The sequence below is a fragment of the Haliotis rufescens genome, unplaced genomic scaffold (genome assembly GCF_023055435.1).
Source record: "Haliotis rufescens isolate VD_foot unplaced genomic scaffold, xgHalRufe1.0.p SCAF_2, whole genome shotgun sequence".
Taxonomy (NCBI): domain Eukaryota; kingdom Metazoa; phylum Mollusca; class Gastropoda; order Lepetellida; family Haliotidae; genus Haliotis; species Haliotis rufescens.
In genome coordinates, this window is record NW_025963890.1 from 2,210,062 (window position 1) to 2,232,735 (window position 22,674).

The following is a 22,674-nucleotide window of genomic DNA, read 5'->3' on the forward strand; positions in this document are numbered from 1 at the left end:
TTGGTCATCTACCCCCTACAACTCAACCTGGGTTAAACCACTGATCGTCTCTAAGGCATATCAATTATTTGGACACCAAAGGTTGCGTTGTAGCGCCCTTCAATACAGCACTAACTCAGTTATAGCACGCGGTAATGCATGGTTCCCAAAATTTATGTAGATTTTTTAGTAAAATCAAGTTTACACTGACACAATGTCTTTTCCCCATCGCAAAAAAAAACATTTCCATACGGTCACTGCGAGAACGCAACACCGGAAGTACCAATTAACATATCCGAAATGAAGTCCGCAATTTAGTCCTATTATTACACTATCTGGTTATAAAAACATGTTTGTTGTATATCTGAACTTATACATCAAACTGTAACATCTTTTACTGAAATTATTTAATCAGAAAACTTTGATGTTGTATATAACACATGTTTATATCTATATAAAGTCCAACGGCTAAGAGAAACTTAAATCGACTACTTCCTTGGCATGCGTAGTTCATGCAATCAACCATTGTCTGTATTATGGGCCTATGGCCTTCTTACTGAATAAACTGTCTGTCTGTCTGTCTGTCTGAACTTATATTTGTAGCATATTTTATAATTTTCTTCAAAACTACATTCAATATTGTTTAGATTGATTTCGGCGAAATTGTGTGGGATTAATAGATCGCACAACTCGCTATTATTTACAGCAACCATAGTCAGATTATCGCTATTGACTCATCAAAACAAACTTTAGTGGACAGGATATGGATACATATATCCTAAGTGCCATATTTGTTAAAAGTCATATTTGTTATAGTCTGACATATGTGAGCCTCGACAGTGACTTGTGTGTTCAAATAAAATATTTCATCAAAGCTAGGCCAAGCGAAGCTTCTAAAGTTGGCACTAGACCTACCTCACATTACAAATTCAAAGAAATGTAGTCAATTGTCCATCATTCATTTTCCAAGAAGCATGTGCCATATATGGAAGTGTTACTACGAATTATCAATGAAACAAGCCTGGTTCTCATTGTTGTTGATCTGCCTGACATCGAAGTGTATTAATCCCATTAGTTGACTGGTGTAACTGTGTGCAAATTAGATTGCCATTCTGTGACACTAGCAAAATATTAGCCAATGAAATATCGTAACATGATCACATGATTAAATTCTCTTGAAACTTCATTTCCCCAGTTCATTTTGTATGCTCTACTTGTCCACCGGCATGCACGAAAACGTATATTACTCGCCCGACATCTAAACCTTACTTGGCACGGGCGTCTGGCAATGGTATTTTTCAACCCTTGGTAATGTAAACTCTTTAACTTTGACTCTTGACTAAAGTGGCTAATGAGGTATGATTTTTCATTCTGAAACAGCAAATGACCTTACACTGACTTCTTCCTCCCACATGAAAGGTGAATATTGAATATAAGCAATAGGGGCCTGAACAGGAAAGTAATTATTGTGGTCAGTAACAGGGATATCATCCTCCCTGTGGAGAGTGTAATGAATATGTCACACCCTGCTGGAAAGCCCTTCTAAAATAAACTTGTTCCTGCTGTTTTAACACCATGAAAGCTTATTTATATTTCATAAGGTGGAGAGGCTGATTCTGATAAATCTACTTTCTGCTCATACAGCTCTGCTTGAGGAGAAAGCATTTTGTTTAATACAAACAAATTGAGATGCTGTTTGTTTAACGCCGCACTCAGCAATATTCCAGCTAAATGATGGCAGTCTGTAAATACTTGAGTCTGAACCTGACAATCCAGTGATAGACACATGAACATTGATCTGCACAATTGGGATACGATAAACCAAGTCGGCAAGATTGATCCTGTTAGTCACCTCTTACGATAAGCATGGGTTGCTTAAAACTAATTCTAATCTTGAGCTTCATAGAAACCTTAAACTTTAATAGTACATACGTTGATATCAAAAATGTTTTTTCTTGTATCAAAAAGATATGTCTAAAATTGCAAATCCTATCCTTGAAGTATCTGGAAATTCTCTTTGAGATTCTGATGGCCAGATGTATCAAAAGAAACTGCTAATGCTGTGGAAACCCATCAATCAGTGGTTATAATTACCACCAAGATTTAGATTAACGACCCAGACATTTTCATGATATTCTGATAATGAGGCCAGATACAAAGTTAACACAATAAATATTTTCTTAGAGGAAAGCAAAGCTACTGAGAAAAGTAATATTACAAGGCAAGAACTGAGTAGCAGGTGGGAGCATGATGATAACACAAACAATCAAACACCAAATGATGTCTGCCTGTCCCAGGACACAGTAAATAAATAAACAAGCAGACATCTAGCACTTTCAATCATTCGTGTCATATACGTAAACATGTTAGTTTTTGTCCTGTATGTTAACATGTCAATTTTTGTTTATATCTGACTCCTTTCCCGTTTTCCTTTCAGTGTCAGCACACTATCAAACACTGAAACCTCTCTGACATGTACTGCTAAACATTCAGGCTGAAACACTGCATTATTTACAATGAAGCAGTGAAACATGCAGGTCACGGTATTTACTGAAGCAGTGAAACATGCAGGTCACGATTTACTGAAGCAGTGAAACATGCAGGTTACTTTTAACTGAAGCAGTGAAACATGCAGGTCACGGTATTTACAGAAGCATGTCAGTGAAACATGCAGGTCACTGTATTTACTGAAGCAGTGAAACATGCAGGTCACTGTATTTACTTAAGCAGGTCAGTGAAACATGCAGGTCACTGTATTTACTGAAGCAGTGAAACATGCAGGTCACGGTATTTACTGAAACAGTGAAACATGCAGGTCACTGTATTTACTGAAGCAGGTCAGTGAAACATGCAGGTCACTGTATTTACTGAAGCAGTGAAACATGCAGGTCACTGTATTTACTGAAACAGTGAAACATGCAGATCACTGTATTTACTGAATCAGTGAAACATGCAGATCACTGTATTTACTGAAGCAGTGAAACATGCACATCACTGTATTTACTGAAGCAGTGAAACATGCAGGTCAATTTATTTACTGAAGCAGTGAAACATGCAGGTCACTGTATTTACTGAAGCAGTGAAACATGCAGGTCACGGTATTTACTGAAGCATGTCAGTGAAACATGCAAGTCACTGTATTTACTGAAGCAGTGAAACATGCACATCACTGTATTTACTGAAGCAGTGAAACATGCAGGTCAATTTATTTACTGAAGCAGTGAAACATGCAGGACACTGTATTTACTGAAGCAGTGAAACATGCAGGTCAATTTATTTACTGAAGCATGTCAGTGAAACATGCAAGTCACTGTATTTACTGAAGCAGTGAAACATGCAGGTCAATTTATTTACTGAAGCAGTGAATCATGCAGGTCACTGTATTTACTGAAGCAGTGAAACATGCAGGTCACTGTATTTACTGAAGCATGTCAGTGAAACATGCAGGTCACTGTATTTACTGAAGTTGTGAAACATGCAGGTCACCGTATTTACTGAAGCAGGTCAGTGAAACATGCAGGTCACTGTATTTACTGAAGCAGTGAAACATGCAGGTCACTGTATTTACTGAAGCGGTGAAACATGTAGGTCACTGTATTTACTGAAGCAGTGAAACATGCAGGTCACTGTATTTACTGAAGCAGTGAAACATGCAGGTCACAGTATTTACAGAAGCATGTCAGTGAAACATGCAGGTCACTGTATTTACTGAAGCAGTCAAACATGCAGGTCACTGTGTTTACTGAAACAGTGAAACATGAAGATCACTGTATTTACTGAAGCAGTGAAACATGCAGATCACTGTATTTACTGAAGCAGTGAAACATGCAGATCACTGTATTTACTGAAGCAGTGAAACATGTAGGTCACTGTATTTACTGAAGCAGTGAAACATGCAGGTCACTGTATTTACTGAAGCAGTGAAACATGCAGATCACTGTATTTATTGAAGCAGTGAAACATGTTGATCACTGTATTTACTGAAGCAGTGAAACATGCAGGTCACGGTATTTATTGAAGCAGTGAAACATGTAGATCATTGTATTTACTGAAGCAGTGAAACATGCAGGTCACTGTATTCACTTAAGCATGTCAGTGAAACATGCAGGTCACTGTATTTACTGAAGCAGAGAAACATGCACGTCACTGTATTCACTTAAGGAGGCCAGTGAAACATGCAGGTAACTGTATTTCTTAAGCACATCACTGTATTTACTGAATCAGTGAAACATGCAGATCACTGTATTAACAGAAGCTGTGAAACATGCAGATCACTGTATTTACTGAAGCAGTGAAACATGCAGATCACTGTATTTACTGAGGCAGTAAAACCTGCAGATCACTATATTTACTGAAGCAAGTTAGTGAAACATGCAGGTCACTGTATTTACTGAAGCAGTGAAACATGCAGATCACTGTATTTACTGAAGCAGTGAAACATGCAGGTCACTGTATTTACTGAACCAAGTTAGTGAAACATGCAGGTCACTTGAATGTAGTGAGCACTTGTTTTCTCCCAAAAGCACAGCTGAGTAGAAGTGGTTGCGCATCATATTTACCACAATGAGTTTTGTTGTTTTTTCACAAAAATATAATGACATTACCGTGAGCATTGTAACAACTAAAAAAAACAAGAAGCACGCAATTTAATCCTGTTATTACACAATAGTATTGTTTTGTTATGAATAAAAGTGTTCATTCAGTTGTACTTGGGTTCAATTTGACCACTCTCAGACACAGTCTAAACAACAGTTAAAGTTGTGGAAACATCTAATGTCTCCTCCGAAGAAAAAGGCAAAGGCGACGGCTTCGGTTATCTGGGAATGCTAAGGAATCCTACTGTTGGCATACTTCCTGAATGGTCAGACCATTAATGGCCAATATCAGGCTAATCTGCATCAGCAACTTTGCGAGAATATTGCTAACGAAAACTCACTAAAGGTGTGATGGTCCACCAGGACAATGCACCTGTGCACAGATCTGTTGTCATTATGGCTTCAATGCATGGAGTGAGTGAGTAAATGTTGCTTTAAGCCGCATCAGCAATATTCCAGCTATTCACGGCTAGAAATCAATTTCCTTTAGTCAACATTATTTAAAAGTGATGACGACAATCACTAAAACTTCAGTCCATTATCACAGTAATCAGTAAAAACTGACATTCAAAAATTCTATATCTTTTCATACAGTTTAATTTCTTTCAAATAGGCTAAAACTACGTGGTTAGAAACAGTATTGAAAAGTTCAGATATAGTTTGAACTGTGTAAAAACGTTAACGAATAAGTGCGAAATCCACACATTCCAACAAAAGGTGCTTGATAGTCAAAGGACTATGGTAAGGTATACATTGAGGAGGATCTTCTCCCTTCAATAAAAAGGCAAAAGTTCCATATCACTGAATGAGTGAGTGAGTGACTGAGTATGATTTTACGTCGCTTTTAGCAATATTCCAGCAATATCATGGTGGGGGACATCAGAAATGGGCTTCACACATTGTACCCATGTTGGCATGACGATCAAATGCTTTAACCACTAGGCTACCCCACTGCCTCTCCATATCACTGAAGAGCACGTAACACATGTGGTGTCTCATCAGACAGGTAACTTTGTTCAAAATAGGTTTCCATAAACCTGGCAGTGATGGGTACCCAGTAGAGGCAAAATTCAGTTTTCCACTAATTTCTGGAACAAGTTATATTATTTTTTTTAAATTATCCCATCTTGCCCCACACCCCTCCAGAAAATAGAATGGTTGATCCCTTACAGCATTGCACCACACCCCTCCAGACAATAGAATGGTTGATCCCTTACAGCATTGCCCCACACCCCTCCAGACAATAGAATGGTTGATCCCTTACAGCATTACACCACACCCCTCCAGACAATAGAATGGTTGATACCTTACAGCATTGCACCACACCCCTCCAGACAATAGAATGGTTGATCCCTTACAGCATTACACCACACCCCTCCAGACAATAGAATGGTTGATCCCTTACAGCATTGCACCACACCCCTCCAGACAATAGAATGGTTGATCCCTTACAGCATTGCACCACACCCCTCTAGACAATAGAATGGTTGATCCCTTACAGCATTGCACCACACCCCTCCAGACAATAGAATGGTTGATCCCTTACGGCATTGCACCACACCCCTCCAGACAATAGAATGGTTGATCCCTTACAGCATTGCACCACACCCCTCCAGACAATAGAATGGTTACAGCATTGCACCACACCCCTCCAGACAATAGAATGGTTGATCCCTTACAGCATTGCACCACACCCCTCCAGACAATAGAATGGTTGATCCCTTACAGCATTGCCCCACACCCCTCCAGACAATAGAATGGTTGATCCCTGACAGCATTGCACCACACCCCTCCAGACAATAGAATGGTTACAGCATTGCCCCACACCCCTCCAGACAATAGAATGGTTGATCCCTTACAGCATTGCACCACACCCCTCCAGACAATAGAATGGTTGATCCCTTACAGCATTGCACCACACCCCTCCAGACAATAGAATGGTTGATCCCTTACAGCATTGCCCCACACCCCTCCAGACAATAGAATGGTTGATCCCTTACAGCATTGCACCACACCCCTCCAGACAATAGAATGGTTGATCCCTTACAGCATTGCACCACACCCCTCCAGACAATAGAATGGTTACAGCATTGCCCCACACCCCTCCAGACAATAGAATGGTTGATCCCTTACAGCATTGCCCCACACCCCTCCAGACAATAGAATGGTTACAGCATTGCCCCACACCCCTCCAGACAATAGAATGGTTGATCCCTTACAACATTGCACCACACCCCTCCAGACAATAGAATGGTTACAGCATTGCACCACACCCCTCCAGACAATAGAATGGTTGATCCCTTACAGCATTGCACCACACCCCTCCAGACAATAGAATGGTTACAGCATTGCACCACACCCCTCCAGACAATAGAATGGTTGATCCCTTACAGCATTGCACCACACCCCTCCAGACAATAGAATGGTTGATCCCTTACAGCATTGCACCACACCCCTCCAGACAATAGAATGGTTGATCCCTTACAGCATTGCACCACACCCCTCCAGACAATAGAATGGTTGATCCCTTACAGCATTGCACCACACCCCTCCAGACAATAGAATGGTTGATCCCTTACAGCATTGCACCACACCCCTCCAGACAATAGAATGGTTGATCCCTTACAGCATTGCCCCACACCCCTCCAGACAATAGAATGGTTGATCCCTTACAGCATTGCACCACACCCCTCCAGACAATAGAATGGTTGATCCCTTACAGCATTGCACCACACCCCTCCAGACAATAGAATGGTTGATCCCTTACAGCATTGCACCACACCCCTCCAGACAATAGAATGGTTGATCCCTTACAGCATTGCACCACACCCCTCCAGACAATAGAATGGTTGATCCCTTACGGCATTGCACCACACCCCTCCAGACAATAGAATGGTTGATCCCTTACGGCATTGCACCACACCCCTCCAGACAATAGAATGGTTGATCCCTTACAGCATTGCACCACACCCCTCCAGACAATAGAATGGTTGATCCCTTACAGCATTGCCCCACACCCCTCCAGACAATAGAATGGTTGATCCCTTACAGCATTGCACCACACCCCTCCAGACAATAGAATGGTTGATCCCTTACAGCATTGCCCCACACCCCTCCAGACAATAGAATGGTTGATCCCTTACAGCATTGCACCACACCCCTCCAGACAATAGAATGGTTACAGCATTGCCCCACACCCCTCCAGACAATAGAATGGTTGATCCCTTACAGCATTGCACCACACCCCTCCAGACAATAGAATGGTTACAGCATTGCCCCACACCCCTCCAGACAATAGAATGGTTGATCCCTTACAGCATTGCACCACACCCCTCCAGACAATAGAATGGTTGATCCCTTACAGCATTGCACCACACCCCTCCAGACAATAGAATGGTTGATCCCTTACAGCATTGCACCACACCCCTCCAGACAATAGAATGGTTACAGCATTGCCCCACACCCCTCCAGACAATAGAATGGTTACAGCATTGCCCCACACCCCTCCAGACAGTAGAATGGTTAGAGCATTGATCTTGCATGATCTTGAACATTTTGTTGTAAGGCTTGTTTGATTATGTACTGAGCTGATACTGATACAATTTGACCAGAGAAATAGTGCTGTGAGCATGGCCATCTGTGGCATAAACTTCTGTGCTTTCTTTGTGGCCTGTTACTGTTGCCTATTATTACCCATGTGGACATGGACACCAATGAAATCATTGTCAGTAATTCTCACTGAGCATCAGAACAACTGTTCCATTATGAATACACAATGCTATTAAGAAAGTGGTCAAATGTTACAAATGTTATACTTGGGAAAGCACTTTCTTAGTTAAGTACAGATACTAGTACTATGTTTGGGTTGAGTCCCATCCAGGGATGAAACCTACACTGCCAGAGTGAGGCACCTAATTGCCAGCACACAAAGTCAGCTATCTAACCCACTCAGCCACCGAGGATTCCACAAAAATTAAAGTCTGAGAACTGGTAGTCTGTACTTTATGTACCCCTCTGACATTGGCACGGCTCCCATGGCCGAAAGCTATGAATACACAATGCCATTTAGAAAGTGGTCAAGGGTAACAAATGTTATATTTGGGATAACACGATCTCAGCAAAGAACAAACTAGAGGCCTGCAGAAATGTGAGATCATACTGCCAAGACTCGGAACTTACACACTTACTTCCCTCCGGACAGATCATCCATTATGCATTGTTGCTCGTAGGTTAGTTCTAAGTATTGATATTATCTGCATGGAAATATATTGGCCTAATACAGCTGAGGAAAGTCCCTTCAAGTGGGTGGTCAGGTAGGCAGAATCTTCTCAGAGAAGTTTAACATCACACAAGTGCTTTATGATCTCCAGAGGGAACCAGACATGGATGATGAAGTTCACAGTTAACACGAATACATATACAATAAATTTGTAGACAGTTTGAGTTTCTTTCAGAAATTAACCCGATATATCAAGCAATCAGTCTATAAGCGTTAATGTACGACAAAATGCCAAATTCCTCAACAGTCAACGCATGAAAGAAAGAGCATGGATGTTCCCCAGTCACAGATATCACCCAGAACTTTCCCTAACTGACTTTGTGTCCTCTCACTCACTCACTCACTCCCCAGTCACAGAAAAACACTCGGAACTTTCCCTAACTGACTTGGTGTCCTCTCACTCACTCACTCTCTCATGATGCCAGGTCGTCCTCCTGGGCAGCAGTGACGGATGTTATGGTCTTGTCTCCTCCCCTGCTGGATGAGATGACTCCTCCCCTGCTGGATGAGGTGACTCCTCCCCTGCTTGATGAGATGACTCCTTCCCACTTGATGAGGCGACGCCTCCCTTGCTTGATGAGATGACTCCTCCCCTGCTTGATGACATCACTCCTCCCCTACTTGATGAGGTCACTCCTCCCCTGCTTGATGACGTCACTCCTCCCCTACTTGATGAGATAACTCCTACCCTGCTTGATGAGATGACTCCTCCCCTGCTTGATGAGGTGTCTCAACCCCCGCTTGATGAGATGACTTCTCCCCTGCTTGATGAGGTGACTCCACCCCTGCTTGTTCAGGTGACTCCTCCCCTGCTTGATAAGGTGACTCCTCCCCTGCTTGATGAGGTGACTTCTCCCCTGCTTGATGAGGCGACTCCACCCCTGCTTGATGAGATAACTCCTACCCTGCTTGATGAGGTGACTCATCCCCTGCTTGATGAGATGACTCCTCCCCTGCTTGATTAGGTCACTCCTCCCCGGCTTGATGAGGCGACGCCTCCCCTGCTTGAGGTGATGCCTCCCCTGCTTGATGAGGTGACTCCTCCCCTGCTTGATGAGGTGACTCCTCCCCTGCTTGATGAGGCGACTCCTCCCCTGCTTGAGGTGATGCCTCCCCTGCTTGATGAGGTGACTCCTCCTCTGCTTGATGAGGTGACTCAACCCCCGCTTGATGAGATGACTTCTCCCCTGCTTGATGAGGTGACTCCTCCCCTGCTTGATGAGGTGACTTCTCCCCTGCTTGATGAGGCGACTCCACCCCTGCTTGATGAGATAACTCCTACCCTGCTTGATGAGGTGACTCATCCCCTGCTTGATGAGATGACTCCTCCCCTGCTTGATTAGGTCACTCCTCCCCGGCTTGATGAGGCGACGCCTCCCCTGCTTGAGGTGATGCCTCCCCTGCTTGATGAGGTGACTCCTCCCCTGCTTGATGAGGTGACTCCTCCCCTGCTTGATGAGGCGACTCCTCCCCTGCTTGAGGTGATGCCTCCCCTGCTGGATGAGGTGACTCCTCCCCTGCTTGATGAGGTGACTCCTGCCCTGCTTGATGAGGTGACTCCTCTCCTGCTTGATGAGGTGACTCCTCCCCTGCTTGATGAGATAACTCCTCCCCTGTTTGATGAGGTGACTCCTCCCCTGCTTGATGAGGTGACTCCTCCCCTGCTTGATGAGATAACTCCTCCCCTGTTTGATGAGGTGACTCCAACCCCGCTTGATGAGATGACTTCTCCCCTGCTTGATGAGGTGACTCCTCCCCTGCTTGTTGAGGTGACTTCTCCCCTGCTTGTTGAGGTGACTCCACCCCCGCTTGATGAGATGACTTCTCCCCTGCTTGATGAGGTGACTCCTCCCCTGCTTGAGGTAATGCCTCCCCTGCTTGATGAGGTGACTCCTCTCCTGCTTGATGAGGTGACTCCTCCCCTGCTTGATGAGGTGACTCCTCCCCGCTTGATGAGATGACTCCTTCCCTGCTTGATGAGGTGACTCCTCCCCTGCTTGATGAGATGACTCCTCCCCTGCTTGATGAGATGACACCTCCTCTGCTTAATGAGGTCACTCCTCCCCGGCTTGATGAGGCGACACCTCCCCTGCTGGATGAGGCGACTCCACCCCTGCTTGATGAGATAACTCCTACCCTGCTTGATGAGGTGACTCCTCTTCTGCTTGATCAGGTGATGCCTCCCCTGCTTGATGAGGTGGATGAGGTGACTCCTCCCCGGCTTGATAAGGCAACGCCTCCCCTGCTTGATGAGGTGACTCCACCCCTGCTGGATGAGGTGACTCCTCCCCTGCTTGAGGTGATGCCTCCCCCGCTTGATGAGGTGACTCCTCGCCTGCTTAATGAGATGACTCCTCCTCTCCTTGATGAGGTGACGCCTCCCCTGCTTGAGGTGATGCCTCCCCTGCTTGACGAGGTGACTCCTCCCCGACTTGACGAGGGGACTCCTCCCCAGCTTGAGGTGATGCCTCCCCCGCTTGATGAGGTGACTCCACCCCTGCTGGATGAGGTGACTCCTCCCCTGCTTGAGGTGATGCCTCCCCTGCTTGATGAGGTGACTCCTCCCCTGCTTGATGAGGCGACTCCTCCCCTGCTTGATGAGGTGACTCCTCCCCTGCTCGATGAGGCAATGGCGGTGGACTGGGATCCATAGTTGTCTTCTTCCTTCTACCTCTAGTACCCCTCTTGCCGGCCATGATGTTTTACATGGATGTGCAATGAGCGACGAGCGACTAGCGAAATAGCAACTGATGATGGTGTTTGTATACACTTTGCGCATGCAATACGAACATTTTGGGCACGCTGTCAGCGCAGTGACAACTCCTGGCACACTGTGAGCACTCTGTGAGAGAGCAGTTAATCGCCAACTACAACTCGGGCGCTCATCTTGTGAAAATTTTAAATAAAAGTTTTTCAGAATTTTCCTGCAATCCCACGGTTCTCTGAGAAATTTCACAACGCCGTGCCAACCCAGTGGAAATGCGGTAGAGTGTGACAGAGCACATTCAAGTTTCATTGCAACCCAAATACCACAACATTAATACAGAAATTTCTTTACTGCAGTATACAGGGTACTGGCTTACTATACTGAAATACATTTGAAGGATGCCTTTTTCTAAAGAAAAATACCATTTCATTTATTTAAATATTAAAATGTTTGCTCATTTTGGGAAAAATCCAATAGAGTGATGAATAGATAAGTGAAAAAAATATTGGTTACCCAATGGAAAACGTAATAGCCCAATTAAAATAGAAACCATTGAGTAAAAACTCAATTGCTCAAAAAGTTATCTGGAGTTGTGGTCACTAACAGACTTTGTGTCCTTCAAGTTTCCTTCAAAGAGTCAGAGAGAGTGTGTTGTTGAAACAGTTCAGGATCAGCCAAAGCCCACACATTGCTCCAGAGAGAGCTTGTAATTGGCTGCCCTCTTTGGCCAAACTGAATCCGATGTATGTGTGCCATATCATGGTGAATCTATAACTACACTTGAAAGTGACTTGATACCAGGAGACTCTCACAGACAATTATTGGTTTTGAACCAGTCTGATAAGGACTCACTTAAAGGATGGCCTTAGACATGATGGCAGTTGGATCGTGCGGGCCCTCAGTTACCTTGCATCTTGTTACTTGTTAGTTGTCCTGATATTGTGAGGTTTCTTTTGTTTGTTTGTTCGATGTTTGACGCCGCACTCAGCAATATTCCAGCTATATGACAGCGGTGTGTAAATAATCGAGTCTGGACCAGACAATCCAATGACTGGTATCATGAGCATCGATCTGCGCAATTAGGTTGCAATGACATGCATCAACCAAGTCATTGAGTCTGACCACCCGATCCCATTAGTCGCCTCTTACGACAAGCATAATCCCTTTTTGCGGCCACTATGGGTTGCTGAAGACCTTTTCTACCCTAGATCTTCAAGGGTCTTTTGTAAAGTGAAGATATTTGTATTACTCAGATACGTTCTTTCCTGACCCTCATCGGGAGCACCTTACATGGCATGACAAAGATAATCTAACAAGAGACCCAGGTGCTTTCTGTCGCAGGGCTGTGTCCTCATATACTGTGCCTCTCTTATCTACATACAAGAACCATACAAATAGAGGTTTCCTATTTGCGTCAAAAGTAAAAGTTGGCAAAGAATGCAGGGGGTGAACATTGGTAGTATGTGCAATATGTGTAACAGTGGTATGTCTTATGCTTGGTTTTTCAAACATAGCTCATCTGAAGGTATGGTTCCTTGAGCAAATGACCAAAGAGGTTTCACTCGATCGGTGAGCTGATAAGGTAAGGATGGTGGGATGGGATGGGTGGGATGACTTTACACCATTCAACATAAACTTGGGAGAACACTATGCTGATCAATATAAAGAAATCCTATGATTAAAAAGCAAAAGGGTGTATTTACTCTACAGTTCATCTATCTTCAGATATTCTCTATCACTGAGAGTATTAAGATGCCCTTCCTCAAATGCAGTCATTCTGTTAGTCACTTTTCCTGAAATGAAAACATTTTGCTAGTCCCTCTCCATTAATGGAGTCATTTTGACAGGCACTCTCTCTCAAATGCTTATCAATTTCTTTACAATCCTCAACACCACACCAACATGTCATGATTATGGATATTTTGCATTAAAATTCATTTTGGACCCTGCCTTAAATCTTCTTTATGAAACTTGTTTTTTCTGTCAATAAAATGCTTGAACTATTTATTTTCTATTTTTACATAATTTTAATGAAGTCATAAATGGGGAATGTGCCCTCCAGTAGGAGGTTCCTCACAGTGTTTTGGTTGACGATCACACTGTAACTGACTACTCATTGCACTTTAAAACTCCAGTCCTATTCCTCAACCTTCAACACGAACCTGCACAAAGCATTCTACCAATTGATTGGACAGTGCTTCATACAGCATACGTAATCAGATCATGAATCAAACATAAAGTCAAACACGTTCAGTGCCAAAAAAATTATTCAAATTGTGAAAAAAGAAGCTTTTGTTCAAAGAAAAGTTTGCCCGAAATAGCAATCACAGTTTAGAAAAACACTTATCGAATCTACAGGCTACGTACACAGGTCCAACGTGCTCTGTGTCCATTGGCAGAATGTCAGTTTCAGGGAAAACAAGATCTCCAATCATTATGTAATGGGAATTAGTTGCCGAAATTGATATTAGCAGTGGGAGTTTACACAGAAGACAAGGGTATGGTCGCCATGTCCAACAAACTTCGCATCACCTTTGAGAATTGCAAGATCATTAATGTGCCTTCTGTCTGACTCGGCTGAGATTGAGGTTAAAAACATCCCAACGTGTGTTGACTTTGTGTGATCTTCCTGCTTTCCCCAACCACTGCATGTGGCTTGATACAACGCTATTAACCTAATACCAGAATGGAAATTGGGCACACAAGGCCGGGAATGTCAAAGAAGACTACGAGACATGGCATGGATTGGAAGCACAGCGATAAGGGACTAAAGACGTGTCTACTGGCTGGGCCCTCTGTATCCCCCTGTAGCATGATTGCGCATTCACCAACATGACCATTTATGTCAGTATAGACCAACACCTAAATGGAGAGGGGATATTCATAAGGACAGGGCAAAAAAAGCAAGCACATGCTTTTAACTCGATTTTACTCATATAGCTTGCCTATTTTGTAATAATACATTTATGAACAGGATTGCTCAACCACTGGGATCAGTGATTAGGCAGACAGTTTCTTCCTGGGCTGCCTGGGAGGAGGAAAAACAATTTGTGAACACCAAGAAAGCTTCAATATTGAGGTGATACATCTTATTTAGCAGTAAATCTTGCCCCAAGCACACATTGTGCATGCTTTACTGCCTTGAAAGTGTAATGTGGCCCCATGGAGCAGTGAGTGGAATAACTGCCCAATAAGCTGCTGAAAGTGATGTTCACTTGGCCCATCAGTATCATCACCAGCCACTACTGATGATGTATGGCACCCAACTTCTTCCATCTTACCACTTATTTGAAGCAATTTGATGAGGTGATCAAAAGTTAAATCAAATATGGAAAAGAATTTTCATTTTAGCCAACCTCTAGCATGATCTGCCCAGGTCCTTTTGATATGACAGTTATACCATGGAGCCTAGGAGATATGTTCAGTAGAATGAGTGTGTAGTTACCTTGGAAGCTTCATTTACACATTCTGTTCATGTAAAGTGCAGCCATTGCCATTCTTTTCTGTTGAAAATAGTGAGTGAGTGAGTGAGTGAGTGAGTGAGTGAGTGAGTTGGGTTTAACACCGTTTTTAACAGTATTCCAGTTATGTCACCCAAAGTGATGCAAGTCTCAGACATTAACCACTTTGGTGAAACCCATGAGCACGGGTATGGTGCTGACAAACCTAGAAACATAATCAGGGAACCGGGATTCGTACCCACAATCATAGGTTTCTGGGGTGCACAAGGGACGCAACTCTGCACAGGGAATCGCGGCGCCTTAGACGACTGGGCCACCGGTGCCTCAGTAAGAATAAATAAATTAATTTCCAAAATGAATAAACAGACATTCTATGGCAGCACCACTAATGTTGAGAATAAACAGACATTCTATGGAAGCACCTCTCATGTTAGTCATTCTAAGGCAGCACCACTGATGGTGGAAATGAACAGACATTCAAGGCAGATTCACTGATGCATACTTTCAAATGGAACCAAATCAAACCAGTTATAGGCAAAAACTTAAAGTGGCGACATGCTTATGTTATTGTCAGTTGACCATGTGATCACCACATTGATCTATTCAACAGCCACTGTGGCCATATGATCACCATGTTTCTTTATTCAACAGCCACTGTGTCCATATGATCTCCATGTTTGTCTATTCAACAGCCACTGTGGCCATGTGATCATCATGTTGATCTATTCAACAGCCACTGTGGCCATATGATCTCCATGTTTGTCTATTCAACAGCCACTGTGGCCATGTGATCATCATGTTGATCTATTCAACAGCCACTGTGGCCATATGATCTCCATGTTTGTCTATTCAACAGCCACTGTGGCCATATGATCTCCATGTTTGTCTATTCAACAGCCACTGTGTCCATATGATCTCCATGTTTCTTTATTCAACAGCCTTTGTGTCCACGTGATCACCATGTTAGTCTTTTCAACAGCCATTGTGTCCACATGATCACCATGTTAGTCTTTTCAACAGCCATTGTGTCCACGTGATCACCCAGCGATTTCGCGATATTATCGCATAGTCGTCGTAGATATCGCATCAACATTCAATCAGCACGATTCAAAATCGTGTAGATCTTTCAACACTCTCATTTTCACCTACAAAAATCGAAAATGTTGTATTGCTTAAATAAATTTATATCACTGCATGAAGCTTTGCATCAGCTGACAATGGTGGAGTGTGCAACATTTTTTTATCCCTGATTGGCAAAACGAGTGTTTGTTTTTACAAATTGAACACTTTGGTAGCGCCTAAAAATCTTATTCTGTGATCTACAACTCCAAGTAATGAAACACATTTTTTTAAGACTTAAATCCAAGAAGAAATCAAAGATGTTGATCTTCATGTTTGTGCGTCCGTGCAGAAATCCAGAGAAAAAAAGGCAAACACTGGTAAAGTTTCAAAACACAAGCAAATTTTGATTTTGGAATGACATCAAAACAATAACTAAATGAATATACATACAACACTTTCTCCATAATAATCTAAAAATTTCAGATCAGAAACGATTGTATTTTAGATGAGATTCGCCTAGCCGGTGACGCCACTGATGGAAGAGTTTTCATGAACGTACCCTCGTGCAAGAATGGGCACCATGCGAGAATTACAAATTTTGAACTATTTCTAGTGGCCACACAGCAAATTGCATTAAGATTTTTTTAGAACATGCTACAAAACGTTTGCTTTCAAATTTGTCCATGAAAATTGAAAACTGTGACTTAATCATTCAAATGTAACTCTTAAACATCGTGAATGTCAACAGTCTTTTCAACTTTCGGTTACTCGTGAACATTTTCTGGATGCTGCACATGGCAAACACGCTGCCTTCTGTGTGAAATAAATGACTTAATTTTTGCTAATTAAACAAGAGGGTGAACCTGGTGCAATAGTCATTGTATAATGAACTGTCACTTCTAATTAATTGAAAAGTCCATATTGATAAGATTTCATTTGATACGGTCATAGACCCGGCCTCTGATATGGTACACACTTCAGACGGAAATAAGACGGCAAAATTGACGAAAGCACTGGAATGTAAATAATATATTTTTTACCAACAAACTGTTATACCATTTACAACAGTTGCTATTTCATGTCATCACTCTAAATATGTGGAATTACAATCTAAACACACACTGTCAAAATTTGATAACTGCAGATTGTTGTCTCCTGCATGCCAACAAAATGAACAGCTGATGGTGGTAAACATGCCTCCTAAACAATCTGTAATTGTCCTTGCTATTATGAGTTATGTCCTTTCTATGTCCCCTCTACTGACCAATCAGAATCCATCTCTCATATTACTTGTGATTGCTTCAAACAAAATGGTGGCGCCCAGTCAAGACAATCTGATCAATAATCAAGATCTACATTGTAATAAAACGGGTCTTACCCTGCAAAGTGCATCAAATCACTTGAGCACCTCAATCAAAAACATGGAAAGATTTGTCAATGCCCACTTGGCGGTATACAATTTTTGCAAATCCTGCAGACGACCAAGATCTGCACTTTGAAATTCATGTTGTTTATGAACCGGATGTCTAGTTTGTTACGCAATTTTGATTGACTGGACTATGCATAGACTCGTTAGTCCAACCAATCTGTGGCTCCAGAATTCCAGCCTGGTTCGGCAAAGGTGGAAACTGGACTTTTATAGTCAGTTTACGCCATTGCCTTGGGGAGACTAGATTTCCAGGTTGACAACTCCTGGGTAGAGTAATGTCACTGTGCACTACCATTTCCCACAGCATAATTGTCTAGAAAGAGAGGCTTCCAATCTAGCAGGGTGTGGACTAAACTGATTATTTACAAACCAATTGTTATTATATCCCAATTGCCTAGATTGATGCTCATCATATCAATCACTTGATTGTCTGGTCCAGACTTGATTATTTGCAGAGAGACGTCAAAAAGCTGGAATATTGCTGTGGCATTAAACAACCAACAAACGAACCTATTGTTCTAGGGTTCATCATCCCAGCTATATTGGTATATGATCATCATCTCATTGTAAAGAAAGTTTGTGTCAACGAGTACACCCTGTTAGTTACTTAAGGTTCACCTTCATCAGCCTAACAAGAAGCCAACATATGATGTCGTCCGAGGTGTTTTCTAGGGCCCTAGCTATATTTAATAGCTGTGTCAGCATAATCCATAGCGACGAGCTCATAACAGCTCTGTAGTACATGAATATTGACGACAATGGTGAAATGTATAGCAGATCTTTTCATCTATTAAAACCAGATTTATGTCAACAGTCTGGCAAGTGAAGGTTACTCAGTTCCAACACATGAAGCTATATGACACCTTTCAGAAATCGAAATGATTGACTGACCTTTCAAAGGAGAAAAAATGGAGGAAAGGCATATTAAATTCCTTGCACAACAACTCATTTAATCTCACAAGATTCACAAGTGACAAAAAGATGACCTTGTATTTGAAATTTGATCAGCCATTGGAAATCATACAGAGAGTACATCTATCAGGTTGTCTGCCCCCGGATCTGTGTAGTTCTAGGCCTGGATCTCCCACAGTATTTACAGAGAGTATCCCTCTGTTAATATGGGCCTGGATCTCCCACACAGAGAGTATCCCTGTGTGGTTCTAGGCCTGGATCTCCCACATAGAGAGTATCCCCATGTAGTTCTAGGCCTGGATCTCCCACACAGAGAGAGGATCCCCATATGGTTCTCAGCCCTTGATCTCTCACAGATAGGGGATCCCCATGTGGTTCTCACCCCAAGGTCTCCTACAGAGAGAAGATCCCCATGTGGTTCTCAGCCCAAGGTCTCCTACAGAAAGAGGATCCCCATGTGGTTCTCACCCCGAGATCTTCCACAGAGAGAGGATCCCCATGTGGTTCTCGGCCCAAGGTCTCCCACAGAGAGAAGATCCCCATGTGGTTTTCACCCCGAGATCTCCCACAGAGAGGGGATCCCCATGTGGTTCTCGGCCCAAGGTCTCCCACAGAGAAAGTATCCCCATGTGGTTCTCAGCCCAAGGTCTCCCACAGAGAGAGGATCCCCATGTGGTTCTCAGCCCAAGGTCTCCCACTGAGAGAGGATCCCCATGTGGTTCTCACCCCGAGATCTCCCACAGAGAGAGGATCCCCATGTGGTTCATGGCCCAAGGTCTCCCACAGAGAGGGTATCCCCATGTGGTTCTCAGCCCAAGGTATCCCACAGAGAGAGGATCCCCATGTGGTTCTCACCCCAAGGTCTCCCATAGAGAGAGGATCCCCATGTGGTTCTCACCCCAAGGTCTCCCAAAGAGAGAGGATCTCCATGTGGTTCTCGGCCAAAGGTCTCCCACAGAGAGGGGATCCCCATGTGGTTCTCACCCCAAGGTCTCCCACACAGAGAGAGAGGATCCCCATGTGGTTCTCGGCCCAAGGTCTCCCAAAGAGAGAGGATCCCCATGTGGTTCTCGGCCCGAGATCTCCCACAGAGAAAGGATCCCCATGTGGTTCTCAGCCCAAGGTCTCCCACAGAGAGGGGAACCCCATGTGGTTCTCACCCCAAGGTCTCCCACGCAGAGAGAGAGGATCCCCATGTGGTTCTCGGCCCAAGGTCTCCCATAGAGAGAGGATCCCCATGTGGTTCTCACCCCAAGGTCTCCCAAAGAGAGAGGATCTCCATGTGGTTCTCGGCCAAAGGTCTCCCACAGAGAGGGGATCCCCATGTGGTTCTCACCCCAAGGTCTCCCATAGAGAGAGGATCCCCATGTGGTTCTCACCCCAAGGTCTCCCAAAGAGAGAGGATCTCCATGTGGTTCTCGGCCAAAGGTCTCCCACAGAGAGGGGATCCCCATGTGGTTCTCACCCCAAGGTCTCCCACACAGAGAGAGAGGATCCCCATGTGGTTCTCGGCCCAAGGTCTCCCAAAGAGAGAGGATCCCCATGTGGTTCTCGGCCCGAGATCTCCCACAGAGAAAGGATCCCCATGTGGTTCTCAGCCCAAGGTCTCCCACAGAGAGGGGAACCCCATGTGGTTCTCACCCCAAGGTCTCCCACGCAGAGAGAGAGGATCCCCATGTGGTTCTCGGCCCAAGGTCTCCCACAGAGAGAGAGGATCCCCATGTGGTTTTCACCCCGAGATCTCCCACAGAGAGGGGATCCCCATGTGGTTCTCAGCCCAAGGTCTCCCACAGAGAAAGGATCCCTATGTGGTTCTCAGCCCAAGGTCTCCCACTGAGAGAGGATCCCTATGTGGTTCTCACCCCGAGATCTCCCACAGAGAGAGGATCCCCATGTGGTTCTCGGCCCAAGGTCTCCCACAGAGAGAGGATCCCCATGTGGTTCTCGGCCCAAGGTCTCCAACAGAGAGAGGATCCCCATGTGGTTCTCACCCCAAGGTCTCCCACAGAGAGGGAGTATCCCCATGTGGTTCTCGGCCCAAGGTCTCCCACAGAGAGAAGATCCCCATGTGGTTTTCACCCCGAGATATCCCACAGAGAGGGGATCCCCATGTGGTTCCAGCCCAAGGCCTCCCACAGAGAGAGGATCCCCATGTGGTTCTCAGCCCAGGGTTTCCCAAAGAGAGAGGATCCCCATGTGGTTCTCACACCAAGGTCTCCCCCAGAGAGAGAGGATCCCCATGTGGTTCATGGCCCAAGGTCTCCCACAGAGAGAGGATCCCCACGTGGTTCTCAGCCCAAGATCTCCCACAGAGGGAGGATCCCCATGTGGTTCTCACCCCGAAATCTCCCACAGAGAGAGGATCACCATGTGGTTCTCACCCCGAGATCTCCAACAGAGAGAGGATCCCCATGTGGTTCTCACCCCAAGGTCTCCCACAGAGAGAGGATCCCTACGTGATTCTCGGCCCAAGATCTCCCACAGAGAGGGTATCCCCATGTGGTTCTCGGCCCAAGGTCTCCCACAGAGAGAGGATCCCCACGTGTTTCTCACCCCAAGATCTCCCACAGAGAGGGGATCCCCATGTGGTTCTCGGCCCAAGGTCTCCCATAGAGAGAGAGGAACCCCATGTGGTTCATGGCCCAAGGTCTCCCACAGAGAGAGGATCCCCGCGTGGTTCTTGGCCCAAGATCTCCCACAGAGAGAGGATCCCCATGTGGTTTTCGGCCCAAGATCTCCCACAGAGAGAGGATCCCCACGTGGTTCTCGGCCCAAGATCTCCCACAGAGAGAGAATCCCTATGTGGTTCTCAGCCCTAGATCTCTTATAGAATCCTTAAGCGGTTCTAGGCCTGGGTCTCCCATGGAGAATATCCTATCCAGTCCTCACCTAGATTTAACCTGGTGATAGCCTTGAAACTGTATTACATAGGTTACACCAGGTTGGCCTCTCATCTCGAGCACTGTGCCATGCAACCCAGCATGAGCTTTAATGAACTTAATAATATAGCGTATTTATGGAGCCACATTCTCTCTCTTGACTCTTTTTACTGTCATGACATTTCCAGTGGTTAAGATGAAATGAAGCTATCGTTTAATGCCTTTATAGATGTACCACACCATCAACAATAAGTCATTGAATCAATTCAGGAGTCAAGTCACTTTTTGTCTGTCAAGTAGGTGCATGTGGCCGCCCAGACACGGTCCACACAGTACTGAGCCAAGGGGGTTAAAGGGTGGTGACTGTGCTCCATCAGGGAACATCAATTCCCCAATAACTGCAGATGTGTAACTGGCTGGTAATGCACTTCCTATGTAGCCTCTCAGCCCCGTAGTTTCATTCTTGGTTAAACATCAATAGGTAATTTCCAATATGAAGAGACTGAAGAAAACAGTGGGAGAATGGTAAGAGTGGGATCGATGGCAGGGACACTCCTTGCAGCTGCTACTCTACCTTAACCCAGCAGACGTCTGCGGATTACCAGGCCGATCGGGGTAAGGCAGGGGGTTGCAGGGGAAGCTGAGGGTGGGTTGGTGGGTAGGTGGGGAAGAGTAAAATGGGGAGAGGGGAGATCTCCTGAAATGGGCAAGAGTCATTGATATACATGAGTGATTGATTGAAGGGGTCTTGCATGACTTTAAACTAGATCGCTAGGTGAAGACGGAGGAACTGAGTGAGACAGATGAGGAAATGGGTGAGATAGGGTAGGAGGAACTGTGTAAGATAGGGTAGGAGGATCTGGGTGACATAGGGAGGAACTGGGTGACATAGGGAGGAACTGGGTGAGATAGAAGAGGAACTGGGTGAGATAGAAGAGGAACTGGGTGAGATAGAAGAGGAACTGGGTGAGATAGAGGAGGAACTGGGTGAGATAGGGGAGGAACTGGGTGAGATAGAAGAGGAACTGGGTGAGATAGGGTAGGAGGATCTGGGTGACATAGGGAGGAACTGGGTGAGATAGGGAGGAACTGGGTGAGATAGAAGAGGAACTGGGTGAGATAGGGTAGGAGGAACTGTGTGAGATAGAGGAGGAACTGGGTGTGATAGGGGAGGAACTGTGTGAGATAGGGTAGGAGGAACTGGGTGAGATAGAGGAACTGGGTGAGATAGGGGAGGAACTGGGTGAGATAGAAGAGGAACTGGGTGAGATAGGGTAGGAGGAACTGGGTGAGATAGAAGAGGAACTGGGTGAGATAGCGGAGGAACTGGGTGAGATAGAAGAGGAACTGGGTGAGATAGGGGAGGAACTG

At 44.7% G+C, this 22,674-nt stretch overlaps 3 protein-coding genes across 3 annotated transcripts; all 3 read left to right on the top strand.

The window, feature by feature from the left end:
* The first annotated feature begins 10,810 nt into the window (after positions 1-10,810).
* Positions 10,811-11,506, top strand: LOC125381856 (proline-rich protein 4-like). Its single transcript, XM_048399175.1, has one exon. It carries the CDS (start codon positions 10,811-10,813, stop codon positions 11,504-11,506), a length of 696 nt encoding a protein of 231 aa, XP_048255132.1.
* A 7,330-nt stretch (positions 11,507-18,836) lies between these two features.
* On the top strand, positions 18,837-20,261 carry LOC125381857 (nascent polypeptide-associated complex subunit alpha, muscle-specific form-like). The gene has a single exon (XM_048399176.1). It carries the CDS (start codon positions 18,837-18,839, stop codon positions 20,259-20,261), a length of 1,425 nt encoding a protein of 474 aa, XP_048255133.1.
* Positions 20,262-20,273: 12 nt separating this feature from the next.
* On the top strand, positions 20,274-21,254 carry LOC125381858 (proline-rich protein 2-like). Its single transcript, XM_048399177.1, has one exon. It carries the CDS (start codon positions 20,274-20,276, stop codon positions 21,252-21,254), a length of 981 nt encoding a protein of 326 aa, XP_048255134.1.
* The last annotated feature ends 1,420 nt before the right edge of the window (positions 21,255-22,674 follow it).